At 36.9% G+C, this 25,979-nt stretch overlaps 1 protein-coding gene across 1 annotated transcript in view; it reads left to right on the top strand.

The window, feature by feature from the left end:
* Positions 1 to 20,659, top strand: part of EIPR1 (EARP complex and GARP complex interacting protein 1) — a 62,789-nt gene extending 42,130 nt beyond the window's left edge. The window contains exons 6-9 of the mRNA XM_030447611.1: positions 3,990 to 4,126; positions 6,345 to 6,512; positions 7,805 to 7,972; positions 18,441 to 20,659. Coding sequence (XP_030303471.1) covers positions 3,990 to 4,126; positions 6,345 to 6,512; positions 7,805 to 7,972; positions 18,441 to 18,615 — 648 coding nt within the window. The 3' untranslated portion in view covers positions 18,616 to 20,659. The remainder of the gene's footprint in view (positions 1 to 3,989; positions 4,127 to 6,344; positions 6,513 to 7,804; positions 7,973 to 18,440) is intronic.
* Positions 20,660 to 25,979: the final 5,320 nt, after the last annotated feature.

Genomic DNA, 25,979 nt, shown 5'->3' with positions numbered 1-25,979 from the left:
TTGCCATCTATAATCATTAGTTGAACCCAAGGGAAGCCCAACCAATCCACAAGGTCTGGGTAGGTTCTGCTGGAAAGATGACAGTTCATATTTCTGTGTACAGACTTCAGGTCAGGAGTCACTAGATCACTAGAACTTTTCCTTGAGTAAGTGCAGTATGTTTGGAATGGAAGGTGGAAGTGCAACAGAATGAAACAGAGATATTAAAATATATTTTTCTGTTTCCCTTATGTTTTCACAAAGGAGAGCAGTGGAGGTGTGGTTTTTATGTGGTTTGGGTTTTGTTTGTTTGGTTTGGTTGATTTGTTTCTGTTTTATGTTTTATTAATTAGATTGCTTTTAGATTACTTGTCCCTTCTGGATTCTTAAGTAGCATTTAACTTATTAGGTGATTTGATTTCAGAAAACCAAAAAATACCTGGCAGTGACATTCCAGATTGGAAGGAAGATCTTGTGGTGAAGATTTCATGGTCTGTCTGAATAAAAGAAACATACCAAATACAGGAGGGTGTTAGGAATCAGTCTGAGGTGCTTTCTTGTCAAGATGGCTGCTGGTCCTCAAGTGACGAAACACATTGTGGCCTTCAGTGCAAAACATTGTAGAGTGCCACAAAATTACTAAAATAAGCATAGATAAATTAAAAGAGGGCAAAACTGTCTGAAGAAAATGAAAGAGTAATTAGTGGATCAGAAAGAGGATGGCAGACCAGTTCTCAAGAGTTGGTGTTGGCATCAGTTTCCTTTAATGATTTCCTTGATGACAGCATAGTTGCAGGAGTGAAATGGTGAAAATTGCTGATAGCAAACTTGCATCATCAGTATAGACAGGAGTAACTATATTTCAGAGGGTAAACTAGCTGCTTTTGATGGTTAATTTTTGTAGTATAAAGCAGAGAACTTGTATTTAAGGAATAAAAATATTTTCTCTCTGTGCAGCACTTAAAAATATGTACATTCTGTTACTTACCTATTCCAAGAAGGACTGAGAGCTGCCAGTATGATGAGGCTGTTTGAAAAGGCAAATGACTGTAAGATGGTTCAGGAATTAAAAAAAAGCTATGGAAGGACTAAATGGCATGGTTGCCTGCAATGAACTCCATGAATTTCAAGTCCATATCACTATATGTTTCTGTCAATCATAAGCTCAAAGAACACTCATCCCTTACTGTGGATCCCAAAATAGTCTTTTAATGGCTTTGTTACTGGGGTTTATTACAAGGACGTCTCCTTGAGGCTGTCTTGATCTCCACACAACCTCCAGCATGAATAGAGTTGTAGCCTGTTTCCAATCCATGAGATTATGGTTAAAAAGCAAAATAACTAATGTGTGTGATTTATCTCAATGAGTTTAGTATCACTACCATGGATTAACTTCTTTCAGTTGATATGCTTTAGAAATTCTGAGTATTTATGGACTTGATTGTTTAACATATCTTTGCTAACCTGTCTTCACTGAGGAAGCAGTCAGGATCCAATAAGCATGTGCAGTGTGAATCTATGAATATTTCATAAAAAGAATAATGTCATCTTTATTGGTCTTACCTACAATGCACATGGACATCCAGCAGATTTTTAGTCTTAAGAGCATTTTGGGTAAGATGTGGGAGTTCCTTAGCATTCGCTTAATGGGGTTTTTTTGTGTTTTATTCTGTTCAAAACACAGCTGCTTCTTCACAGGTAAGAAAACTAGATTATTAAAGAAATATGTAAAAAAAAAAGGGATTCAGAAGTCAAACAGCATTTTTCTCACATATCAAGTAAAATATGCCAATTTTTTAATCTTTGGAATAATTTATGCAACTATTTTTGTCAAGAAAGGATAACAAGGTCATTTCCTTAGAGGAAATGGAGGATATTAATGTATTGATAACTATTTAGTAGATTGCTTTAGTTGTTGAAACTTTATATAGAAATTTGCATCTTTCTCTATATACTTAATGACCGATAATCCATTTATTTCAAATGAGAAAATTCTGAAACTACAATACTAATGTGTTCCAACATTGCACGCTCTACCAGATTGATTTTAATTAATTGAGAAGAAAACTCACTATTTTTGAGATTCTTATGCCAGCCTTTCTTTTCTTATAAGAACATTGCTTGAGTGTCACTGGTAACCATTTATACATAGTCAGAAATGTAGTATTTACTTTAATTTGATACTTTGTTATGCAGAAAGATGCCGTATGGATTTCTAAATTAATCAAACTAGAGCATGAGAACATTCTCTGTTTTCAAAATATTTTGCTTCTGTGTCAGTCTGTTTGAGGGAAACAACTGACCTTCCAAATTCATAATAGTTACTATTTTTAGTCATTCTATTTGTTAAGAAATAAAAAAATAAGTTTATAGAAGTCCAGAAACTTTACTCAACTTTAGAACTGGTCTTCTCACATTATTTTTCATATGTTGGGAGAGCCTCCTCAGCCACCCTCAGTAGAAAAGTTAAATTCTGCTGTTTGTCTGCTTCGTACTGCTCAGTTCAAAGGCTGGTAATGCTGAGCTGTGCCCCAGGCCATCCACCCCCAGTGTTCTGCTTGAAACAGTGGCCATAGCAGACTCCAAGGAAAAGTTCAGTGCAGCCAGTGTATTGGATACTTCTTCTTAATGCTCTAAGACTACTCTTTGTAATCCAAAAATTTTTCTGAGCCTGATTGAGTTTGTCTACTTTGTATAAACCTCAATATATTTTTCTTCCAAATACTTTATATTGTGTTCTTTAACCTAAGTAAGCTTTGTGCATTCAAGTGTCTTTTATTCAAAGTCTGTCACGTGGAAACCATTTTCTTTTATTTACTGTTGAATCTGACTTCAACAAGCTTCGTTTTGTGGCCAGTCACTCTTTTTTGGAAGAGAGCATGAACAATTGTTTCACTGTCTCTGTGCTGCTTGTGATTTTTCTAGATCATTTCTTTACTGTCTAGAAGTTAATACATGTTGGTTTTCTAATTTTTTTTGAGATAACTGCCTATTCTTTTCTCTTTCGGAATCAGTCCTTCTGGGATCAAAACTTGAAGCAGGAAAGGAGGACACTCAGTCCTTATGGATGTTTTGATAAAAAAGTTGGAGCAATAGATGTTTTCATTTGAATGCACAGAAATCAGTATTTCAAACTAGGATAGAGTTTTCATATTTAAGATACTTTTCTTTTGTAAATCCCCTTCCTTCGCTGAAGAACATCTACAGTTTTGTTCCAATCATATTGTATTGCCTAATTTTTTCCAGAACTTTTTATTTTGAAATCAAATCACTGCTCTCATGCAATTAGAATATAATATCATACTGCTCTTTTATTGTTTCTAAGTCACCCGCTTTAGGTGCTGATCCTCTTAGAGCACTTATGAACTAAATCCATCCATATTCTGATAACCATTTTACACTGTTCAAGTTTTCATTTTGTCCAGACTTTTTTCTAAAGTCAATGTGTAATCCTTGCACAATTCAAGAACAGCTAAGTAGCTAATTCTGTTGTCTAATAGTAGATGCTGGATCATGCTTCCTTTTATTGTTGTTCTTCAGAATCCACTGTAGAAATTCCTCATAGCTGTCTTTTTCTTCTGGGCAGTGCAAATCCAAATCCTTAAGTGAGATTAGTGTTTTAAAATTCCTTTATGGTGCTTTTCTTCTGTATTCAACTTCTATGCCTTTAAAGAAGCAGAGGGAAGAAGAGTTCAGGATAAAAAGAAAGTTTGTCTACGTGTGCACATATTTATGTATGATCTACAAATAAAGCTAATGTTTTTTTTAAACCTGTGTTTGTGATTCTGAACTACCAGCTTTGTTTGCATTAAATTTGGTTTTTGGATTTCCAGGAAGATGACTTGCAGTCTTCTTTCTGTTACATAGGGATTCCTTCTTATGGGTGAATGTTTCCCTTCCTTACCTCTTAAGTGTCCTTTAGGCTGTTGTGCAGGTTTTGTCTTCAGTGGAGCTATTTTAATTTTAACTTTACATCTAGAACCATTCTCAGCATTGTTTTGTTATTTTAGCTTTCTAGTTCTACAACCTTGGAAGGGAAAGGGCAGTTAAAATTTACTTCTGGAAGATGGAGTCCACACCACAACTGTACACAGATTGCAACAGCCAATGATACCACTGTTCGAGGATGGGACACACGAAGCATGAGGTAATGAGACACTGCAGTCTTGTTCTCTAAAAAAAAGACAATCTCCTCTGGAGAAGGATTTTTTCATTGCTGCTAACATAATTTTTATTATTTTTTTTTTAAAGGTTAGAAATGTGGCAGCACTGTCACTTATAGAAGGAATGATTTGGCTTGTATGTCTGAGGTTTCTCTGCTTTTCCCCCTAAGCTTCAATTTTACCGTATATATGGAGTTTTACTGAACTTATGTACTGGTCTGAAGATTATTTGTTTAATATGTAGGCATTACTTGGATGAAGCCTTTTTGTGATTCAACCTGAAAATGATTTAACATGAGTCCTGACTATGCTGTGAACTGTCTTCACAGCATATTATTTAAAGGTAACTTTCATCTCTGAAGGTATTTCAGGTTAAATTCACTCTTCTCTGATTTTAACAAACAGTATACTATACTATATAAAAGATTGTGGCATGCTAGTTATAGGAAACTCCTGAATCTATCAAAATCACAATCAAATCAATCAAGGTTTTAAATATACTTAATAAGATGTTTCCCCCCTGCACATTTGTGATTTGATAAGCAGAGGAATGCTGTTGTTCACATCTGTTGCCATGACTACTAAAGCCTGTGCAAGCTCTTTTAAGATACGCTTTATCCCCTTAGCACATAGTAATCTATCACTAAACCTGAGAAGACTGATGTCTTGTAATAACTTTTTTTGCCTTAAAGGGGGATGACTTTAAATTTAGTTCTATGGTTCCTGCCAGCTCATGGCTGTAGCAATAAATCGCCATGGTTTACCAGCCTTGTGTGTTTTTGTCACAAAGGTTTATGTAAGTTAATAAACACAAGCTAAAAATACAAATATAATAATTAAGTCACTTCCTATATGCTTTTCATAAGGTTTGAAAGTCCTGTTCTTTGCCCTCTAAAAGAATAATGGTCAGAATAATAGTTAAGTTGGGCTAAAGGCTTTCATGGTAAGTGGTACATGTACCACATGTACTCAGTGTACAGTGGGATTTCTTTTTAAGCCATTGCACACATCTCCATGAGCAATGCAAGAAGTGCAGGAAAGAAGTAAAAAATAAAGGAGGAAAGAAGTGTTTTATTGCTGCAAGCATGCTTGAGATTTAAAAATCTTCCCTTAAACATGTTTCAAGAAACTAAGAGGAAATGCTGAATTTAGACCTTCTGGAACGGCATATTTGAGTGATATCCTTGCCCTCTCAACCTCTGAGCCATGTTGAAGTTGGGTATCTAGGTGATAGGCTTTACCTAGAGTGACTGCTGCAGCTGTCAGGAATGGGGTATAGTATAGGCCTGGTATACTTTGAATTATTCCTTGTGGAGTTATTTTGCTTTGTATTGGTAGTTAAGCATTAACAGCAAGAGACTTCAAAGGAGAACATACATACAATGTTGAAAGTACAAAGTTTTGGTCAGTCTGCTTTCTGAAGAGAAACATTTTTAATTAAAAAAAAAAAAAAAAAAAAAGAAAAAAAGCTCACAGGGTTGACAAGTTCTTGTCAGGATGGTAGAAGACTCAAATGTAAGCAGAACTTGAGTAAATGTTGGCTTTGAGAATGGACATAGGGAGAAACAAAAAAGAAACAAAAAGAACAGTTTAAGAGGCAAGGTGTGGAGACAAATTGATTGAACTTGATGTTTTGAATAAACATGCATGTTTTTAGCAGAAATACAAATAATATTCCATATGCATGAGTATGAGCATGGCTGACTAGCTTAAGGGCCACAGGGAAATTAGTGATGAAACCCAGAGCTCAAGAAGGTAACTTCAAAATAGAGCAATAAGAAAATGCTGTTGTTCATATATGTTGAGTACCTTGCATCCCAGCTTTTCATATAGGGAGAACTGGATGTCATTAATACAGAATTGGTACAACTGTTCAGGGGTGGAGAAGATCTTATGTCGAAATACTGTTTTAGTAGCAGACATTTCATAACAATTGTTAAGAGAGCTGTGCTAGAATCATCTGGAACTACAGTTCCTTTTAGTTCCAGGTGATTCTTATGCAAAAAAGGAAGAATGCAAGCTGAGAAATCTATACAAATCACTGTTAAAAGCTGGGATTTCCCTAAAAAATGCACTAGCAATGGGAACTCTAGGTCTGCGGGTGCTAAGGGGATTATGCAAGTTTCCAGGGAAACAGATTCCTGTCAGCAGAGCGCAGTTAGCTTTTTATAGACCATTTAATTTTTTTAATGTGTCTTACAGACAGATATATTGCATAGAAAATGCACATGGACAGCTGGTACGAGACCTAGACTTTAATCCCAATAAACAGTACTACCTGGCTAGCTGTGGAGATGACTGCAAGGTGAAATTCTGGGACACAAGAAATGTCACTGAACCAGTGAAGACACTAGAGGAGCATTCCCACTGGTAAAACAAATTATCTGCATGCTGTTTTGTGGGTGTACGTCTTATGTAATTTATTCAGCTAATTATTTTACTGTTTAAGAACAAAGCAAACTAACTATGCTTGTGCAGTTGTGAATAGTCATTTTTCTGCACAGAGGGAAGGTTTCAACATGCAAATGTTCCTTGTGTGATTGTAAATTAAGAATTTGGACAATGTTGGTCTAATTGGCAAGAAACTTGCTGAAGTTGTTGGGAGATAAGGTGCACCTCTGAGAAACCCAGCATAGAACTTGGCTTGTAGGGGCCAGCTGGGACACAGGTGTGCCTTCCCAAACTGATTCTGATCTCCTGCACCTGGCATGCAGAAAAGCCCTTGAGCTGTTTTGGTTGCAGCAGCTGCCATATATCCTTCTGTTGTCAAATCGTAGAAACACTCAGTTCAGCCCCACTTTTTTCATGCTCTCTGCAGCCCTTAAGCCAGAATATACAAGTGAGTCATTTGATTCTCTGAGATAACATTTAGAGCTCATATCTACCACTCTGGCCTGTGGCTGGAGCAAGGGAAGAATCTTGTCTGATGTTCACAGACTTCACTGGTTATGAAAAGATGAGCAGTTCATATTTATAAAATATGGGTTGTAGTAATTCTTGCAAAAGAAATCTGGACCCTGAAGCTACTTTGAGGGAAATGAAGATGTGAATTAACAAAAGCAGAGTTTATAATTTCTTTTTTTCCAGAAGATTAAAAGAGAGAATAGAATAAAACAAAAACCATGAGACATTTGGTATTAACTTGATATGTAAAATGTAAAAAATCAAAGTGAAAGATAATCCTACTTTTGTTTTAGGGTCTATTTTAAACTTTATTGTAAGAATATTGTGAGATTTTTGTTTAACAGGTTATTTCTAATCCTCGCTTTGCTTTGGGGAAATTTTTATATATGTATTAAATATATTTGTCTGACCTACTAAACAATGAATTGGTATGTACTCTAAAGGAATGATACCACTGATAGGTATGTTTTGTTCTTTGGATTTTTATTTTTTTTTCGAAACTTATTTGTGGAATTTTAAAGACACCTCATAAAAAACAGATGTCATAGAAACTTAAAGCCAAATGAAGTAGGCAAAACACAATCTTTGGAATGAGGCATACTTCTTTACATACTTAACCATTCCATTCAAAGATCAATTTCTAGTGTTTTTTTTTAAAAAAAACAAACCAAACCAAAAAAGCCTCAAAACATTTAATATTGATGCCAATGTTAACCTGCCAAGAATATCTTATTGTTCTTTCTGATTTAATTTTTTAGGGTCTGGAATGTCAGATACAATCATTCTCATGATCAGCTGATCCTCACAGGAAGCAGTGATAGCAGAGTTATCCTATCTAATATGGTATCAATTTCCTCTGAACCGTTTGGGCATATGGTAGATGATGAAGAACTAAGTGACCAGGAGGACCAGCATCAAGAAGAGAAGTATGAAATTTCCTGAGTTTTATGCAGATGTTTATAGTTCTTCTTTTCATTGTAGAGGTTTAACATGCTCTTTCTTTGCTGACTAGGATTTTTGTATACAGGCCTTTCAGGTAAGTAGTTCTGGTTCCTACCTGGTTCTTCTTTACTCAGAGTCTTGGGTGGAATCTACTCTTTGAATCTGCTTGGCACAGGCACTGTATGTTCACTGGTAGAGAGGTGATGGTACTGCTGGGGATCAGTCCTAAAGCCCACTGTATCATTGAACAGATTCACTTTAAGCTCTGGATTTACTCAGGCATGTACAATAATCCTGGGTTAAGTGAGAGTTGAAAATCTGCTTTTTGCATTTTCTGTGTGTGTTTTCTAACCTTTAAGAAATGCTGTCAGTCTAATGGTGAACTTCAGCACAGGCTGACAAAAAAATATAAACACATGAATTTTTTTAAAATTTTGCCTTAATATTGATGAAAATTAATCATTAGACCTTCTTCAAATAAAATAAGATTGTTTTCAACTCTCTTGGTAGAAAATAATGCATTTGTAAACACCATTCCACTTGGGTGTGTGAGGAGTCTTGTACTTTTTCATTGTGAAATATATGACTCTTTTTCCTCTCTCCACTTCTTTAGAAAAATACACACACACACACACACACATATATATATATATATAAAATCATAGAATCATAGAATTGGCTGTGTTGGAAGGGACCTCAGAGATCGAGTCCAGCCCTTGAACCACCGTTGCGGTTGCTAGATCATGGCACTGAGTGCCACATCCAGTCTCTTTTTAAATATCTCCAGGGACGGAGAATCCACTACTTCCCTGGGCAGCCCATTCCAATGCTGGATCACTCTCTCTGTAAAGAAATTCTTTCTAATATCTAACCTAAACTTTCCCTGGCACAACTTAAGACCGTGCCCTCTTGTCTTGTTGAAAGTCGTCTGGAAAAAGAGACCAACCCCCACCTGGCTCCAACCTCCTTTCAGTGAGTTGTAGAGAGTGATGAGGTCTCCCCTGAGCCGCCTCTTCTCCAGGCTGAACAGCCCCAGCTCCCTCAGCCTCTCCTCATAGGGTTTGTGCTCGAGTCCCTTCACCAGCCTGGTTGCCCTCCTTTGGACCCGCTCCAGGATCTCGATATCCTTCCTGAACTGAGGGGCCCAGAACTGGACACAGTACTCGAGGTGTGGCCTCACCAGCGCTGAGTACAGGGGAAGAATCACTTCCTTGGACCTGCTGGCCACGCTGTTCCGGATACAGGCCAGGATGCCATTGGCCTTCTTGGCCACCTGGGCACACTGCTGGCTCATGTTCAGCTTCCTGTCAATCCAGACTCCAAAGTCCCTCTCTGTCTGGCTGCTCTCCATCCACTCTGTCCCCAGCCTGTAGTGCTGCATGGGGTTGTTGTGTATATATATATATATATATATACACACACACACACATAGGGAGTTCTGTAGATCTGGTATGGACAGAGGCTTTCCAATTTTGCGGTGAGCCTACTTGGTGATCTTCAGGAAACTCTTCCTTTACAAAAAGGCAATAATGATACTGATACTCATGTAAAATGTTTTGAGACCAACAGGCATTAGTCTATATTTTTCTAGTCTTTGCAACAGTGAATATGCATGAGCAATTGTTTTGTAACATTTATTAATTTACCTTAATACTCAAAGCTGTCTGCAATGAAATAGGCAGATTACCTTTTCAACTAGAAGAACAGTCATATGGGATGAGGAACAAGTAAATTACATAAAAGATACTCTAGTTACTCAGCTGTGTTTATTTAGAATGTTAACTGAAATATCTAGCAAAGTATAGGTTACTTCTCTAAGGTTGCTCTTGCACCATTATTTTATTAGTAAAGAAGTAGTTTTGCTCCAAATGGCTTCGATATTTTGGCTTCACATAAAGGGCTGGGAAAACCATAGTTTAAATATTAAATGAGTAAGCTATCCCATATATAGAAATGGTCAATTTTGGATATACAGGTTGTCTCTAGAAACAATAGGTGGTGGAAGTGTCTGGAAAATCAAGGTATCAAATTAAGTGCCTAAAAAGCTACATCAACAGTACGTACTTACTTTCTATAATGTAACTAAACTACAGCATTTTAAATATGACAAGCCTTTTGGTTCTTTGTCTTTGGATAGAGAATGCAATTTATTCTGTTCTGGATGGAAGATGAACAGCAATAATGGAAGTGAGACTGATTTCCTGTGTGTGTGTGTGGTGGGAACATCACAAGCAAATAGTGTTCTGACAGATATTGAGTAGTAGGTTATCTGGAGTTCTGAATTTCTGTTGATTGTAGACAGTGTAGGTTGCCTTGTTCTAACACAAGTGATTGTTTCTAGAATAATGAGAATTTTTAAATCCAAGAATATGCAAAGCAACACAAGAAATATAGCACATCTTTTCCTTTGGCTATGGCATGGCTATAAACCATACCGTGAATTACTTGTGTAGTAATGATACAGAGTCCTGGCCTGTTCCTAGAGGCTACAAGAATATCAATACTGCCTTTGCTTTTTAAATACATGCTTTTCAGTTGCTAATCTATTCTTTGGAGAACCTGGGAAAGCACATTAGATTTGTAATGCTTGCTCAGTATTTGGATCTTGTTTTGTGGTTTGTTTTTTTTTTCCTCCCTCCTCATTATGAATTGAGGTGGAAGGATTCTTTCAAGGTGCTCTCCAGCCTTGAACTGTTGCCAGATGAATCTCAGTTTAGCTCTGAGCGCACCAGTGAAGCAGAGTGCAGCAGCTGTTGGGAGAGCCTCTTGTTAGTCAACCACTAGTGGCAAATATTTAGGCTTTAATACCCATTTCCCTCCTACAGAGCTCTTAAAAAATGTCCATTGCAGCATTCAGTGGGTACTGTGTTGTCTGTAAAACACGGGATTTTATTGTATGGTTTGGTCAAGTCTGTGTGTGTGTCTGTGTGTGTGTTTTTGCTGAGTATGTTTTGCACTTTAAAGAAGGTGTTACATTCTCATGGGGTTAATTTTTATCCTGTTTTGGAGAGCATCTGATTTGCTTTTAAATGACACACAAATCTTGAAGAAATGTCTTTTTGGGGTTTATCTTTACATAGATCAGAAATAGCAATTTTTTGCACAACTGGTATCTCCAGTCAGTCACCTTCAGACTGAGTCACCAAATCTCTCATTCAGGATGAAATATCGAGTGAAAAGAAGGAAAAAGGCTCTATCCTCTTGGGCTATCTGTTTTCCATGTTGTTAATAAAATAGCCTGTAAAAATATTATTTGGATTAAATATGAAAATGACAAGTATATACCAATTGTATCTTAATATTTTTTCTATTTTAGCTAAAATCCTTGTATTTTAAAAAAGTTGACCTGCAATACTAGTCTGAGTTAAGATTTCAGAGATCTTTAAGACTAATGTTAATTTTTTAATATATTTTTGAGTAAACTTTCTCATTTTTATTGAATTTATTGGCTGGAGAAAATACTGACTAATCTGTCAGTTTTAACCCTTCATTGTTCAACCATGTCAACCTATGCATGAGTGAGCCTACTTGTTTATTCTTGCCAGATTTTCTGTAGTAAATGCCTAGTTTTTAAGGTTCACAACTGAAAAATTATTTGGAAATAACTTATTTTTTTTTAAGAAAAGCATGCAGGTTCACTGGGTAATGAAGAGACAACAAACCAAAAGTTGCTTTTTTTTGTTATTACTGTGGAATTATTTCTTTTGTTATTTTCTGTTCCTCTGAGTGTTTGTCCATGTATATGTTGACATCTTGGTAGTTTATATGGTTCCATCTTGTAGACCAGAACACTCTTGCATATGCAATGTAAACAGGGCTGTTGCATGCAATCTGCCTCTTGTTTTAGTCCAGTGACCTTCAGGTCCTCTTTAACTGCTGATTCAGATCAGAGTGACTAGTTTGCTGTCTCTGCCCTGTTTCTTTTTTTTTACTGCTGCTGTTGTTTCATCAATCACAGAAATGTAAGAGCAGCCTCCCTGTATCATATCAAAGGTCTCCCTAGCCTGGATCATGTCTCTGATAGTGGCCAAGAGGAAATATTATATAAACAGGAAAAGGAGTTGAAGCTTCTTCTAGGTAAACTTCTAGACCCTGGCTATTTGAAGTTCAAGGACCTTTACTGCCTTCTGAAGAATCTTTGGAGACTTCTAATTCTTCCCTTTAGGATTTTCTTTTGTGATTAGCCCTATTCTTGGGATAATTCTTCTCAATATGTTCTTTCATTTGTTCCAAAATATGCTGGCTGTGTATGCAGTGACTTTTTGAAACATGTCTAGGACAGTAATGCCAGCTGTATTTATTTTCTTGCACTGGATAAGGGAAGGCTTTGGTGGTTTGTTTGGGAAACTGAAAGCCTCTGTTGAAAGTAGGTAGTCTAGAAAGAGGATTGAATTGTCCTCTCTGGAGGAGGTACAGGCATGTGGCCAGAGGAGAACTATGGTGTATTCTCATCAAGTTCCTAGTCTGGATAATTTAATGTAGCTGAAGTATAGCAAAAACCTAGCTGAGAAATGGGAAATGAAATGCTCTACTCCGAGCTTAATGTCTAATACCTGTATCCAGGTAGTTGGCCTTCCATACTATTGTAACCATTATTACAGAATCACAGGTACAGGCCAAATGAAAGCAGATCAAATGAGGTATTTTTAGTGCATTTAGCTATTATTTCCTAAACAAAGCTGGTGTGCCTGGATAAGAACACAGCTTCTTTGAATGCCTCAGTTTGAATAAAGTGTTTAAAACATGGGATTGCTCCACATCTATGGATATAAACATTTAAGGAAGTTTTCTCCTTGGCCTTTCTTTCTTTAATGGTTTTGCATTCTAGTGTTACAAGGGTTTCCTCCTGGCAGCACTGCACTTGCCTTAGTTCTAAAGCTTCTGTAGCTGTCTGCCAGTTCCCTTTTAGACGTCTGCACTGAGAAATGCCTTCCTCCAAAGAGGAGGTCTTACATAGCATCTTCATTCCTTAGTCATCCAAAATCCTGAGTGAGTCTATATTTGGTTGTACTAAACCAAAGTCTGACAGTCATTTTAATTAAATTAAATTAAAACAGCTTAAATAGTTTCTGGTTTGGGGAATGCCATTATTCAGGGCTTTAATTGGTTGGATGTGTCAGAAGTTCTTTCAAATCTAGTGCAGCAGCACATTCCAATTCCTAGACAATTTTGCTTCAAAACCATGTATTTTTTCCATACGATTTCTTTCTTTAATCTTCACTGGTAGACATACCTGCCTTCATTTATTTTGCATAGTAGGAGACCTGGGAAACCTGTAATATTGAATCATATTTCCTGTTTGTAAAAATATCATTTTCCTATAGAAGCAGTTCAGAAGGCTGGATGTTTTTGAGTGAAAAAACTCAATAGAGCATCTGCCCTATGAGGAAGGGCTAAGAGAGGTTAGGTTGTTTAGCTTTGGTAAGATCCCCCCTCATCCTTCTTTTCTTTGTTTGTAAATATCGAAAGGGTGGGTGTGAGGAGGATGGGTCCAGACTCTTCTCCGTGGTGTCCAGTGACAGAACAGAAGGTAATGGACACAAACTGGCACACAAGATTTAAATTAAATGTGAGAAAATACTTCTTCACTCCGAGGGTAACACAACACTGGGATAGATTGCCCATCCCTGGAGACATTCAAGACCCTCCTGGATGTATTCCTCTCAAACCAGCTCTAGGACATCCTGCTCTAGCAGAGGGTTGGATCCTCAGAGGTCCTTTCCAACTCCTTACCATTCTGTGATTCTGTAATAATGCTTACAGTAGTATGGAAGGCCAACTACTATCTATAAAAATAGAGTTTCAATATAAACATTAATTAAAAAAAAAAGTTAAAAAAAAAATTTAAAAAATTTTTCAAATTAAGTAGTTCTTATCAAGGTGAAAAAGAAAGTAGTGTGTTTTCTAAGCTTACCAGAAACAAAACCTTACAGTTTCTCCTACAAGTAAAAGGAAAAGTCATCCATGGGCCTTGTTCTAATATCCAATGGCATGCTTCTTAGGATTCATTTTGGATGCTGCACCATGTTGGTGCTTTATTGAATCTCATCTATTTCATAGTAAATTTTAGATTAAAGAGGATTTAATTTTGACTGTGTTGCAGACTTAAAGATTTTTGGTGACTCTGAAAAATATATTTTATTGAACATTGTGATGACAAAACAGAATCACAAGCACTGCTAAGTAGTTGTTAGAATGAGAAGTAATTGGAAATAGCAGCCCTCTACATGAAAACAATTATCCAAGGCTTAACAGACTTCCCTCTCAAGTCTGTAACACAATTAACCTCAAAGTTGTCCAGTAAAATGAAAGCTTGTCTCCTTTCATAGGAGAAGCTGGTAGGGGTTGTGCGATGTAAGATTACAAAGAGAAAACAGTCCATTTGCAGGTCTCTGTGGCATAGGTTTTTAATTTATGGAAGATGTAGATAGAGATGACACATTTCTTGCTATGAGTTCTTGGTGACGTAAGAGTTGCATACCTTGTCAGTTGATGCAATGCAAGAATATAGATAAGAAAAGAAAAAGTTATTTTAGTCTAGCCATAAAAAAATCTTTAATACAGGAAAATAAGCTAAAGGAACTTTCTAAGGGGCAGGGAGTTTTAGAACAACAAAGAAAAATAGCTTACCAAGCTTCCCTGGCATAACTACTGATAACCAAGTATGCTTATCAAATACAGTCTGACAGACTAGTCTATCAAGGGATCTGTAGGCCAAGCACCTATACACTAAACTGTCTATAACATAGCAACTGCATTTTTACACCCATAACCAACAGCTTTTATGTAAAAACCAAAATCTCTCTTTGCAACAACCTGAATTATACATATTAAAATAGCATAGAAGAAAGGTTACTTCATATCTGCCTCTGTACAGGTACTCTTCCTGTTTCTGAACTTTAACTGGGAAGAAAGTCAGGCTCCTGATCTCTCCTCTCTGTTCCAAAGTCTGCCACAGACCTCCTGACTTTATGCCAGTATCAAGTTAACTTCAAACACACTCCCTTTCTGTGCCTGGTGTTATGCATTTAATCCAAGAAAGCAAAGCAAATAACCTAGGCATTGTCATCATGATTTGGTAATTATGAAACTGGAAGTTTCTGAGGTAAGAATAGTGCAGATTAAAGTATAGCAGTATTCATTGAGTCATTGTTACATTTTAATAGAGTATTACAGAAAATACCCTTGTCAGTGCTATAAAATGTTAGGCTCTGAAATTACCCACTGTATGGTAAGGAGAAATAAAATTGTAGCAACTGATAAAAACAGTAAGGTAATTAAAATATCTTAATATTATCTAAATATCTAAACCCATCTTAAGAAATACAAGTTGTTTGTATTTGCTCCACTAGTAAGTGCTGTGGCCAAAATAATTTTTTCTTCTACTCTGTTTACATATGTTTTAAAAAGTCAGTGAGTGTCATAGCTGTTAACCAAATTGCATTTAATACCTGGGGAGTTAAGAGAGTCTGAGCTTATTCTTTAAATAAAAAAGATGTAAAAGCTGTATGAAAAATTCATTGAGAGTAGAGAGTAAATTGTAATGGAACTCAGAAATTGAACAATTTTAATTATACGATATTCATATGGATTAAAAAAATAGTAAATAGTATCCTTAGCCCTATTCTTGGACTGTTTCCAGCAGATTCCTGTTGTGAGGAAAGAAACCCACCACAACCAACCTTGCTCCCTTGCTTGCCTTTTTTTTTTTTTTTTTTTTTTTTTTTAGGGTTTTGAATGATCTTTTGCATACATGAAATAAATTCTGCTCTTTATTCCACTAGCAGAATCCTTTCTGGGCTCATTACCCATTACATAATTAAAAGCTAATCTGTTTTCATTCAGAGCATTTGTGAAAGATGATCATTGACAGTTTCTTCTGGATTTTCTCTATTGTTCCTGAGGCACATGTCATTCTGAGATGTTTTTTTCCACCCTTATTATCTTGTATATTATCTATCTCTTTCTTAGGTTCTCAATAACTGTCTCAAGGCTATGCCATTCTTATGCACAAGTAGTCTACCCACAGAATTGTATAATCATTTAGATTGGAAAAGACCTTTAAGGTGATCAAGTCCAACCATTAAACTATCACTGGCAAATCCACCAATAAACCATGTCCCTGAGAACTGCATTTACACATCTTTTAAGTACTCTGGAGATGATGGATGCAACACTTCTCTGGGCACCCTATTCCCTAGTGAAGAACATTTTTGTTCTTGTGTCCAATCTAAACCTGCCCTGGCACAACTTGAGGCCATTCCTGTTTTCCTAGCGCTTGTTACATGGGAGGAGAAACAGACACCCATCTCACTACAGCCTCCTTTTAGATAGTTATCTATAACATGATGTTAATGTAGATCTATGCTATTTAAAAAAAAGCAGAGCAAAAAACCAAAATCTCATGTGGCCTGAAAAACCACATGGGATAGCGTGCTTTCTTTTTCTGGAGAGGCATAAAAATAATTTCATACCCAAGAAGAAATTTGTTGTATAGACAATAATCAAAGTTGAACATTGTAGTTATAAATGGAAATGCCAAACAGAAGTTCATCTACAGGCTTCTCTCATGAACACTCATTCCCCTATGACTTCTGTAAATTAAATTAGATGAACTGTGTTATTTAAATGAAACACTGTAGCAGCTCTGAGCATGCAGAAAATAGCATAATCTAGAAGCTTATTTGTCCTTGTTTATCCAACCTTTGGTTAGCTGAAGCTCCTGGTTAACTGAAAGTCGGTCATGTCCCCTGACAGCCATGTGCACCGTGCATTACTCCCCTGCTTATCCAGAGAGACATTTGAAACCTTCAGAATAATGGAGTTGTGGGTAAGTGGGTGAGCACCGTGTGAAGCACATTGTCCTCTGGGGACATGACCAACTTTCACTTAACCAGGCATGGCAGTTAACAGGAAGTGAGAAAAACGCATTGCAGGAGACAAAGTGTCTGTGTGTTTGTGTGTGTGTGTGTGTTTATTATCTCTCTGCTGTTAGATGGTTTGTATCAAAGCACATATTCAGGAGAATTGTGAAACAAGCCTGCTCTTTGCAATTAACCAGGGGCTGCATGTTGTTTGTGCTATTACCTTTTCTTTTTTTGTTGTTAGCTGGTCATAAATGTGGCATAAGTAGTTGATAAAAAAAAAAAAAACAAACTAAAGAACTAAAATAAACTAAAAAACTAAATATCTGCAGCTATTCTGCAGTGTCAGGCTACTTTTAGTTTATTCATTAAATTCAGTTGAATTTTAATTGTAATGTTAGATTCACAGCTGGCTAGGCTGCCTAGGTGGAGCAGTGCTACCCTGCAAGCAATTCCAGTGTGATACGGGGAATGCTGTGTGAGTGTAGAGATGCAGCAGTAAAGGGCAAAGACAGCCAATTACAGCACTTCATTTCTGTAACAGCAGCATCTGTTTAAATGATTGAGTGGCATTCACAAGGCTCTTTGGCTTTGTTTTCTGTTAGGAGGACTGCAGCTGTAATACAAGGTTGTTTCTGGGAGGCAGGGGGATGCATTTGAAAGGCTGACTGATTCCTGTCAGACAGAGGTGATCCACTGCAGGTGAAGGTGCTCTAAGGTCATCCTCTGAAAACTCACCTACCCTGTAGCTACAGAATAATGTGCTGTAGTTTTTCTGTGAGAGGAGGCATTAGCTCTGTGAGTGGAGGGAAAAAGGGCTGTTCTCAGCTAACAGAGAATAATCAGCGCCTCTCAGGTGGTTTGAACTTCAGAGAATTGCCTGAACCTATTCTTAAATATTTGCAATACAAAAGAAAATCTGTTTCATGATTTAGGTGACCAGAAGCTTATGTATTGTAGTGATAGGTAAGGTATTCAATAACAGATGAGAATTCAGTGGAGTTACACCTCTAGGAATGGGAGATAAAATTAAATGTGCAGAGTGGTGACTCCATCTCCCTTCCATTACTCTGAAGAAAATAGGGGTCCAGGATGGCAGCATAGGGAAGACTAAAAGTTAAGGACTGCAACTTCTTACCAGCCTACTCATCTCTGATAAGATTATATATTATTTTAGAAATTCACTTAACAACAAAGGTGTAAAGGAAGGATGGAGCATGATGAGAGAACAACTGTTGATAAAAATATGTGTTCAAGTGTATTTAGATCATACCCTGTAGTTTCACTTGCTTTAGAAAGAGAGATAAGATTATTGAAGGTTCAGAGAGACCTGGAAATGCACTGAAGTTGAGAATAATAGGTACTTTGTCCCTTGAAATGGTGTCTTTAACATTGACTTGACTCTGCTCTGTTATCTAAAACTTGCAGATATCCAGTATTAAATATTCCCTTAGAGCCTTCTACTGCATTTTTGTACTTTAAATAGGAGGTTGCATTTCTAGATGTTAGTGACATTTAATATTGCCTTTTAAATCAAGTGTGTTCACAGATTCTTACTATTTTTTTTTCTTTCTTTCTTCAATTTTAGGATTAAAGAACCCCTTCAGGACAGTGTAATAGCTACCTATGAAGAACATGAAGATAGTGTATATGCAGTTGAATGGTCCTCAGCTGACCCATGGCTATTTGCCTCTTTAAGTTATGATGGGAGACTTGTTATTAACAGGGTTCCTAGAGCTCTTAAATATCACATACTGTTGTAATTTGTTTAGTTTATGGTAGAGTTGTTATCTTAATGTACACTATTGACAGGTATTTTTTTTTCAGGATCGGTTTTAATTAAGTATAAATATTAAAATTTTGTTAAAATATCTGAACTTATATAAATGTTTTTAATTTGCCTTTTGTATTTGCCTTGGAAGACTGATGCATTTTCTGAAGGTCATGTTAGTTATTTGGGCTGGTTTTTTTTTTTAGGGTGTGTGAATTATAAAATTTCTGGAGATACTGGATACTTCCCATACTGTTGCTTTATTACTTAAGCTTTATGCAAATATAGTGGATGACAGAGGTGTTATTATGCTGGCATAAAACTGGGACAATGTAGATTGTATGTAGCAGAAATTATCTGCTTGTTTACAAGGATATTTTATCTTTCTGATATAAGCAGCCTTCTGCTCTTAGCTAGAGCTACATTCTGCTTACTATTCTGGTCATTCTTCAGTGTTTACAGATACAGTTGGGAATGGCTTTAAAAGGCTTTCTTAATTCCATCTGATATTTTAAACAATTTTTCTCCTGTTTTCATATCCTAAGAAGAAATGTTAATTGTGAAGGTAAAATCTTAAAAATATATTTTTCATTTAAGCCTTATGGTAGCATCAACAACCATCCTTTAATTTGTAAACTAAATGCAATTTTGAGCTCCATGTTGTTGTACTAGTCTTTAGGAAAATGTCTTATATTCCCATGTTACATATTACCCCCTGTTTCTATAATTCAGTTGTGCTGTGGTATTTCTTGAGCTATGCCATTGTTAATATGAAAAATGTCTTTTAATATTTGTAATTAGTCGCTCTTTCTTATCCTTTTGTCACTGTGCCATTGTGCACTGTGCTGACATGATAAGCTTTCAACTGAGCATGAAACATCCTTTGCTGTATCCTACTCTTTGTAATACCTGACCCTAGGCATTGGTAACTCTCTTATTAAAAATACTGAGAAAAGGCAGATGCTACCCTGCAGAAGAATGTATAGAAAATTTGAGGTATAGAGGGAAGGCACGGTGTAACATGCTTGTAGGTACTGAGACAGCCCCTGCCCCTTGCATATGTTGTTTTTAATGAAAATTATGCTGCTGTACTTGGTGCTTTCAGACTAACAGCAGAAGTAATTGTTCCCTGGTGCCTTTTCATCACTATTATTTCCCATTAACTTCAGAACGTGGGTATGCATGCTGGTGTTGGTTGTGGTAGTACTGTGTAAGATCACTCTGAAGAAATGGCAAGAACATGGGATGGAAAGATCAATACCAACCTTTTCTCATGATTTGTCCCGTTACTATGGCAACTGTTGGTGTTAGTGTTAAGAGACAGCCTGCTGCTCACCTCTGCTTGTCCTTATTCACTCTTGGATCGAAACATGTCCAAATGCAATTTGTTGTGTATACACAGCTGCTTCTGTAAGAACATGCTTCAAGAGCATGACTGTCTGCTACAGGCCAAAACATCCAGAAAAGATGAAAGCTGAATTCTATTTCTGTTTTTCTTCAAGAGCTTGCTTGGAAGAATTCATAAGAATAATTAAATCAACTGTACTATTGTTGTACTTGTGTTATGATGCTGCCTGTCTGCTTGAGAACAAATGCTTCACTGGAAATCCTGATGGCTGGATTTTCTGCATTAAGATTTTAAACTTGTGCTATTTCAAATTGTACAAATCTGTAATTAGGCATGAGCTATTCACCTGTATACTGTAAGAAAAATTACATTTTCAAATCAGGAGTGCTTCAGTTGACTGAGTATCAAAATTCTTGGTGGGGCTGCAGCTTTATATGTGAAGGTTTCAGCCTTCAACATAAAACCTTGTTGGCTGGGTTTTTTTCCCCCGTACAAAAAACCTGCAGTATATCTTTAATATGCAGCAGAACTCTTTAAAACTTTCTTCACAGTAGCAATAAAGGTCTAATGAAACTTCATTGTCTGTTAATGTATATGGCTTGCAGTGTGAAGGTGATGGGAAATTACTTTAATAGCACAGGGATTTGATTTTTAACATGTAATAAATGTGGGACAGATTTCAGACTGATTTTGATGTGGCTGTATTTCCTTTAATATTGTAAGCTTATACAAGCTGGAAAGCTTTGCGAGCAAATAATATCAAGAAATAATTTTAGTTTTGTTAAATGGGTGTAATATCACTCAGTAGGGATGAACACTGGGGAGGAAGGGAGTAGCAGGTGAATTTGAATGCAATGCATTGCAGTAGAAATCAGGAGCAGGAAGGGTGAAGTTTTAATCATTTTCAGTTGTTTGTAAAGCAGAATCTGAGCTACCTGGCATCTGAGCACTGGCAGCAATATGAAAGAAAAAGGCTTTTGACAAGGTTTCATCCCAGGCTGTTAGAGAAAGCAAGCTGCTTTAGGATAAGAGGAAAGGTTCAAAGGTGGTTAAATAACTATATAGGAATCAGGAAGCAGGAATAAATAATCTTGTTTCGTGAAAAAGAAGACATTACCAATAAAGTTTTGCACAGATCTGTTCCTTGGGCCGTGCTTCACAGTATACTTGTGAACCTTTTGGAAGAGAGGTTGCATAGAAATACAGCAAAGTTTGTAGATGCTCTTCAGAGTAGTAAAGATGGCTGACTGAAGAATTATGAAAGGGCTTTACCTCAGTGGTGGTAGATGATAAAATATGGCTTTTACTAATTGGAAGATCTTAGAGTTTTCATAGATCCTTAAAAATGTCAGCTAAATTGTAGTTAATTTTAAATTTTCAATTAAAATTATCAGGATTACTAGAAAGCAAATAGAGAAGAAAATAATGCATTGTTAATCCATTAAATAATAGGCATGGTGTATGTGCATCTTGAATACTGTGTGTAGTTTTGATTTCTTCCATCTCAAACCAAATATAGTAACACTGGGAAAGGTTTGAGAGTAGGGTGACAGGAATGATGAATAGCATGTAACACCTGTATGAAGATAACTAAATAGACTAAAAGGCAGATGGTTGAGAAGGAATGATAAAAGTCCATAAAATCACAAGTGGCAGGGGGAGAGGATGAATAGGGAAGTGATTGCTCACTGTCTCTCCTGATACCAGAACTAGAGACTATTAAATGGAATCTGCAGGTGGTGGCTCAAAGCATACAAAATGAGGTGGTCTCCCCAGGTGTACAGGTGAGCTATGTCACTCTCCTTTAACAACCCCTTCCCACTACAAAAAAGAACCCAAAATAAAATTAAATCACACCTTAAAAACAAAAGAAATGTCTCCTTAATGTTAAAGTTTACGTAATTTTAAAGTAACTAAACTAGTATTTGAAAGAAGAATCCATTAAAGTCTGCTAAATATAATGATGGAATACTCTGGCTTAGAAAATCCTTTTGAACCATGAATCACTGGACAACACAAAGAGCACTGGCATGGAATCCCTGTTTGCTTGTCCAATCTTTACTTACCTCCCTGGACATGTGGTGTGTTCTAGTAAGGGTAGAAAATAGAAGTTAAAAATAAGACCTTGTTCTCTAAAGCTTTGTCTCTGGTGCTGAGGCAGCACATTGCTCCTGCTTGTTTCTCTCTCACAACTGCTTACTTTGGTTGTAAGTTGTTTTGGGGGATTTCAGAAAAGATTCATGTCTCAGGTGACTTAAAGAATCTCAGCATTTTTCTTGAAACCTCCTTGCTGCAAAACATTCCTTGGCAGTCAGACTTTGAAGGCAAGCTGCAAAGCAGGTGTCAGTCATGGCTTCGTAAATTCAAAGCATGGTCAATTGATCTCCCAGCACTGGGTTGTTTGTGTCATGTAGAGGATGCTGTTTATACAGTCATATATTGGCATTGGTGAGCACATAATTGTTGTGCATTCAAACAAACATCTCTTAAATGATTTTTGTTGCTTTGCAGACTGTCCAGGTAAGAAGCTTTAATAGGTTTTGGTTCTGAAAGAGTGAATTGTTGTACTCCTTAAAACTGTCCCATTGCTGATTTTGTCATCTAGAAACTTATTTTATTCCAGATTGGGTGCTGGGACTCTTTTCTTTGTCACTAATCAAATATATATGTCTGGTATGGAGTTACAAAAATGCTTCAGATGTTCTATTTTTATTCTATGAAAAATGAATTTTTGAAGGAGAAAAGAATTGGTAAATTTTTTTTTCAATGTTTTGAGCATTTTCTAAATGAAACTAATCAAAGTCCATACAAGTTTTGACCTTTTAATGAGAAATTTGAAATGACAATCATTTTCACTTAGACTCAAAATGGTGCTAACTTCAAACTGGAAAAAAAACCAAAACACCAAAAACAGAAAAGCAAATCCCCTCAGTACTAACCTGGATTTTTCCTGTGGTGTAAGCTCTAAAAATCACTTGACCTGTACCGAAGCCTGTGAAGTTAATGAACTGTTTGTCAACATTGGAACTAATGAAGTACGTGGCATGGGTACTTGACATTTGCTCTGAAGCAATTCTACTTACCTTACACTATTTTATTTTGCAAAGATGGGTGGAAATAAGAAACCATGTGATCAGAATTATGCTCAACACTCAAATTGGTTGAAAAGAGTGCTTCATGAGGAATTAACCGCCTGACCATTTTATTTTCCAACTGAGAACAGAAAACATTAGTTCTGTATTTGCCTTTTCATTCATAATTCCCTCATCTAAAACCTGGCACCTCTTGTAGTAATTGACAGTGAAATTCTGCAAGTTATTTACAGTGGCCTTCAAGAGTATCATCTGACATGGTAAGATACTGTGAGGTAGATCTGCCTTTGAAATAACTGAAGCAATGAAAAACAGGTAATGATAACTTAAGATCAGTATTTGGATACTCATAGAGTATCATATAGCTCATAGAGCTATAGAGCTGCTGTTTGGTTTCAGAGGATGCCTGGGGTTTGGGTTTGTTTGTTTTCTTGAGGTTATGAAGAAGATGGTTAAAAGTTAGTTGTAGAGACTGTGGTATGAGTGTTACTCTTTGTATGATCTCTAGAATAGCAAGTGAAGTGACTGAAAGAAAAGTGCAAATCAGTTTTAGAGAACTCTGGCCTTTCCATATAGGGAGCTGATGGGTGTGACGTTATGGATACTCTCCAGAATAATTTGCACGTTGCTCCTGCTCATTCCACCTGCCACTTTGGTTAGTGAGGAACTAGTGAAGTGTGAAGAAAATGGCACAGATTTGGAGAAGACAGAAGAAAAAGTGAAAGGAAGACTGACAAATACAGAGGGAAATGTGAATTGAAAAAGACAAGATCAGTAAAAGATTGGTTTGGAAAACAGAAATTGGAAAGATGGAAGAAAATGGCAGTAAATAAAGAGAAAGATACAGGGATAAAGAATAAAAAATTGGAGCAGAATTTTTGTTTGCTTGCTTAAGCTATGATACTAAAGGTCTGTGTATCTTCCAGGACCACTCTCACTGTGTTAGCTAAGAATTGATGATTTACATTGCAGCACTTTAGTTCTGATGTTGGAGACGGTTCGTGCAGAGCAGTTGCTGCCAAGTTTGGCATAAAGAAACATGGTCTTGGTGATCTATAAGTTATTAGTCTCCTAGTTATTAGACTCCTAGTCCTAACTCCTTAACTGGCCATTACTCTTTTCAGAGATCAGGTTGCAACTGCATGTGTGAGCAGTTGGAGTTGCAGTGTTATCAGATTGAGTAATCAACCTGAGGGAGCAGTACCCTGAGAGGCAGGAAGAAAATTTCAAGTGGGATGTTTCTTGAGTCACACCAGTAAGATCTGCAGAAGCATCTGTTTATCACAGACAGTGTTTATCCCTCTGTTTATGATTTCAGGGGAGTGTTCCTAGGGAGAACAACTCAAGATACTAGATGTGATTAATAAAGTACATGAGGCACATCCTCCCTTCCACATGGACTCACCTTAAAAAAAAAAAAAATATCTCCCTGTTTTGAAATTATGTCTTTTTGTGCTACAGCAGCCTCAGCTTCTTAAAGGGGGTTTAGTGCTCCAGCACAGAATATAGCTTTGGGGAGAAAAGAGACGAATGAACTTCACTAAATCCAGGAGCCAAGCTCCCTGTGTGGAGGTGCATTGCAAATATCTGGGTTGCTGTTGCCCTGGAGCTATAGCAACAGCTGCCAAGCAGCTGGGCTGAGCAAGGAGGACTTCTAATGTACCTTCTCAGCAAATTGTCCATTTATTCTGATGCTGCCCTGAGTTCAGGAATTTGGCAGGAGAATCTGTAGAAAAGCTTTTAAACAGAATGAATTTAGAAGAGTACGGGAAACCTTGGAAAACCCAAAGATACCACATAGTATTGGCAAGTCTAGATGAGCTGAATCCTGGGGTCATAATAGTCTTGGCAGACAAATTCTCTGAACCACTGCCAGTTTTGGAAAATTTGCTGAGGACTGAGAAGACAAGGAAGACTGGAAGCTAGCAGAAATGGTATTGATACTTGGAGCTATGTGGAACAGCAGTGCGCAGAGTGGGACAGAGATGTGTTTCAGTGAGGAAGCTTTAGTTAAATCATGAATATTTTATTTGTGGGTTTTTCTAAATAAACACCAGTCAAAATATTAGAAAATATGAGAAATTAGGTAAACTAATCTTATTTTTGCAACAAAGTGTGGATTATCCATTTTTTTACACAGAATTGACAGAATTATAATCCTCATGTTTGTATGCTTTCCCTTACATCTCTCTGCTATCCAGAGAGGATAGGTGGAACATGGTAAAATTAACTTGTCTTCAAACATACGAGAAAAAACCAAAAAACCCAACAACTAAACAACTCAAAAAATACTCCCTTAGTTTCTTAAGAGGGGAAAGCTTCTGCTAAAGAACACAGTGAACCATCCTTTGACCTCATGCTTGGGAACTGGGTCTGACTGTTGAGCAGGGGTGAGAAGACCTGGAACATGACTCTGCAGAGACTGTGAAGGTGAATGTTCTGTTTTCCAGGTGGGGTAAAATTCTTGAATTCTTTCAACCATGTCTCATTACATGTATACATGTAATGGTATTTTAAATGGAAGTTGCCTATCTTCAACTTCAACAAAAGGAGCGTTTTACTCAGGCTAATGATATGCCAGTGCAAACAGGGAAGCCTCTTCCTAACATTAAGAATGTTTTCTTCTCTTCGGGAAAGTATGTAAAACATTTGCAACTGCTTGGGTGCATACATGTCTGCTGATAGCAGCTGGTAGGTAGATGGAGCCCTAGGTACTTCGATGCTGTTGCTTTTTGTCTCTAAGTCAATCTGGGTAAAATGGGAAAAATCTGGTAGATGAATTATTATTGGAAAGTCTGTTAGGAAAATCACAAATGAAAGCTTCATCACAATGGGAGCTGTTTAATCCTTCACAAAGCAAATACCAGAGAGCTTCAACAACTGTTCTGACCATCCTGTCAGATGTGAGTGACAGCT

This window comes from Calypte anna, chromosome 3 (assembly GCF_003957555.1).
Source record: "Calypte anna isolate BGI_N300 chromosome 3, bCalAnn1_v1.p, whole genome shotgun sequence".
In the NCBI taxonomy this organism is placed as follows: Eukaryota; Metazoa; Chordata; class Aves; order Apodiformes; family Trochilidae; genus Calypte; species Calypte anna.
The sequence above is the reverse complement of the archived record's forward strand: the minus strand, read 5'-3'. Positions and strand labels throughout refer to the sequence as shown.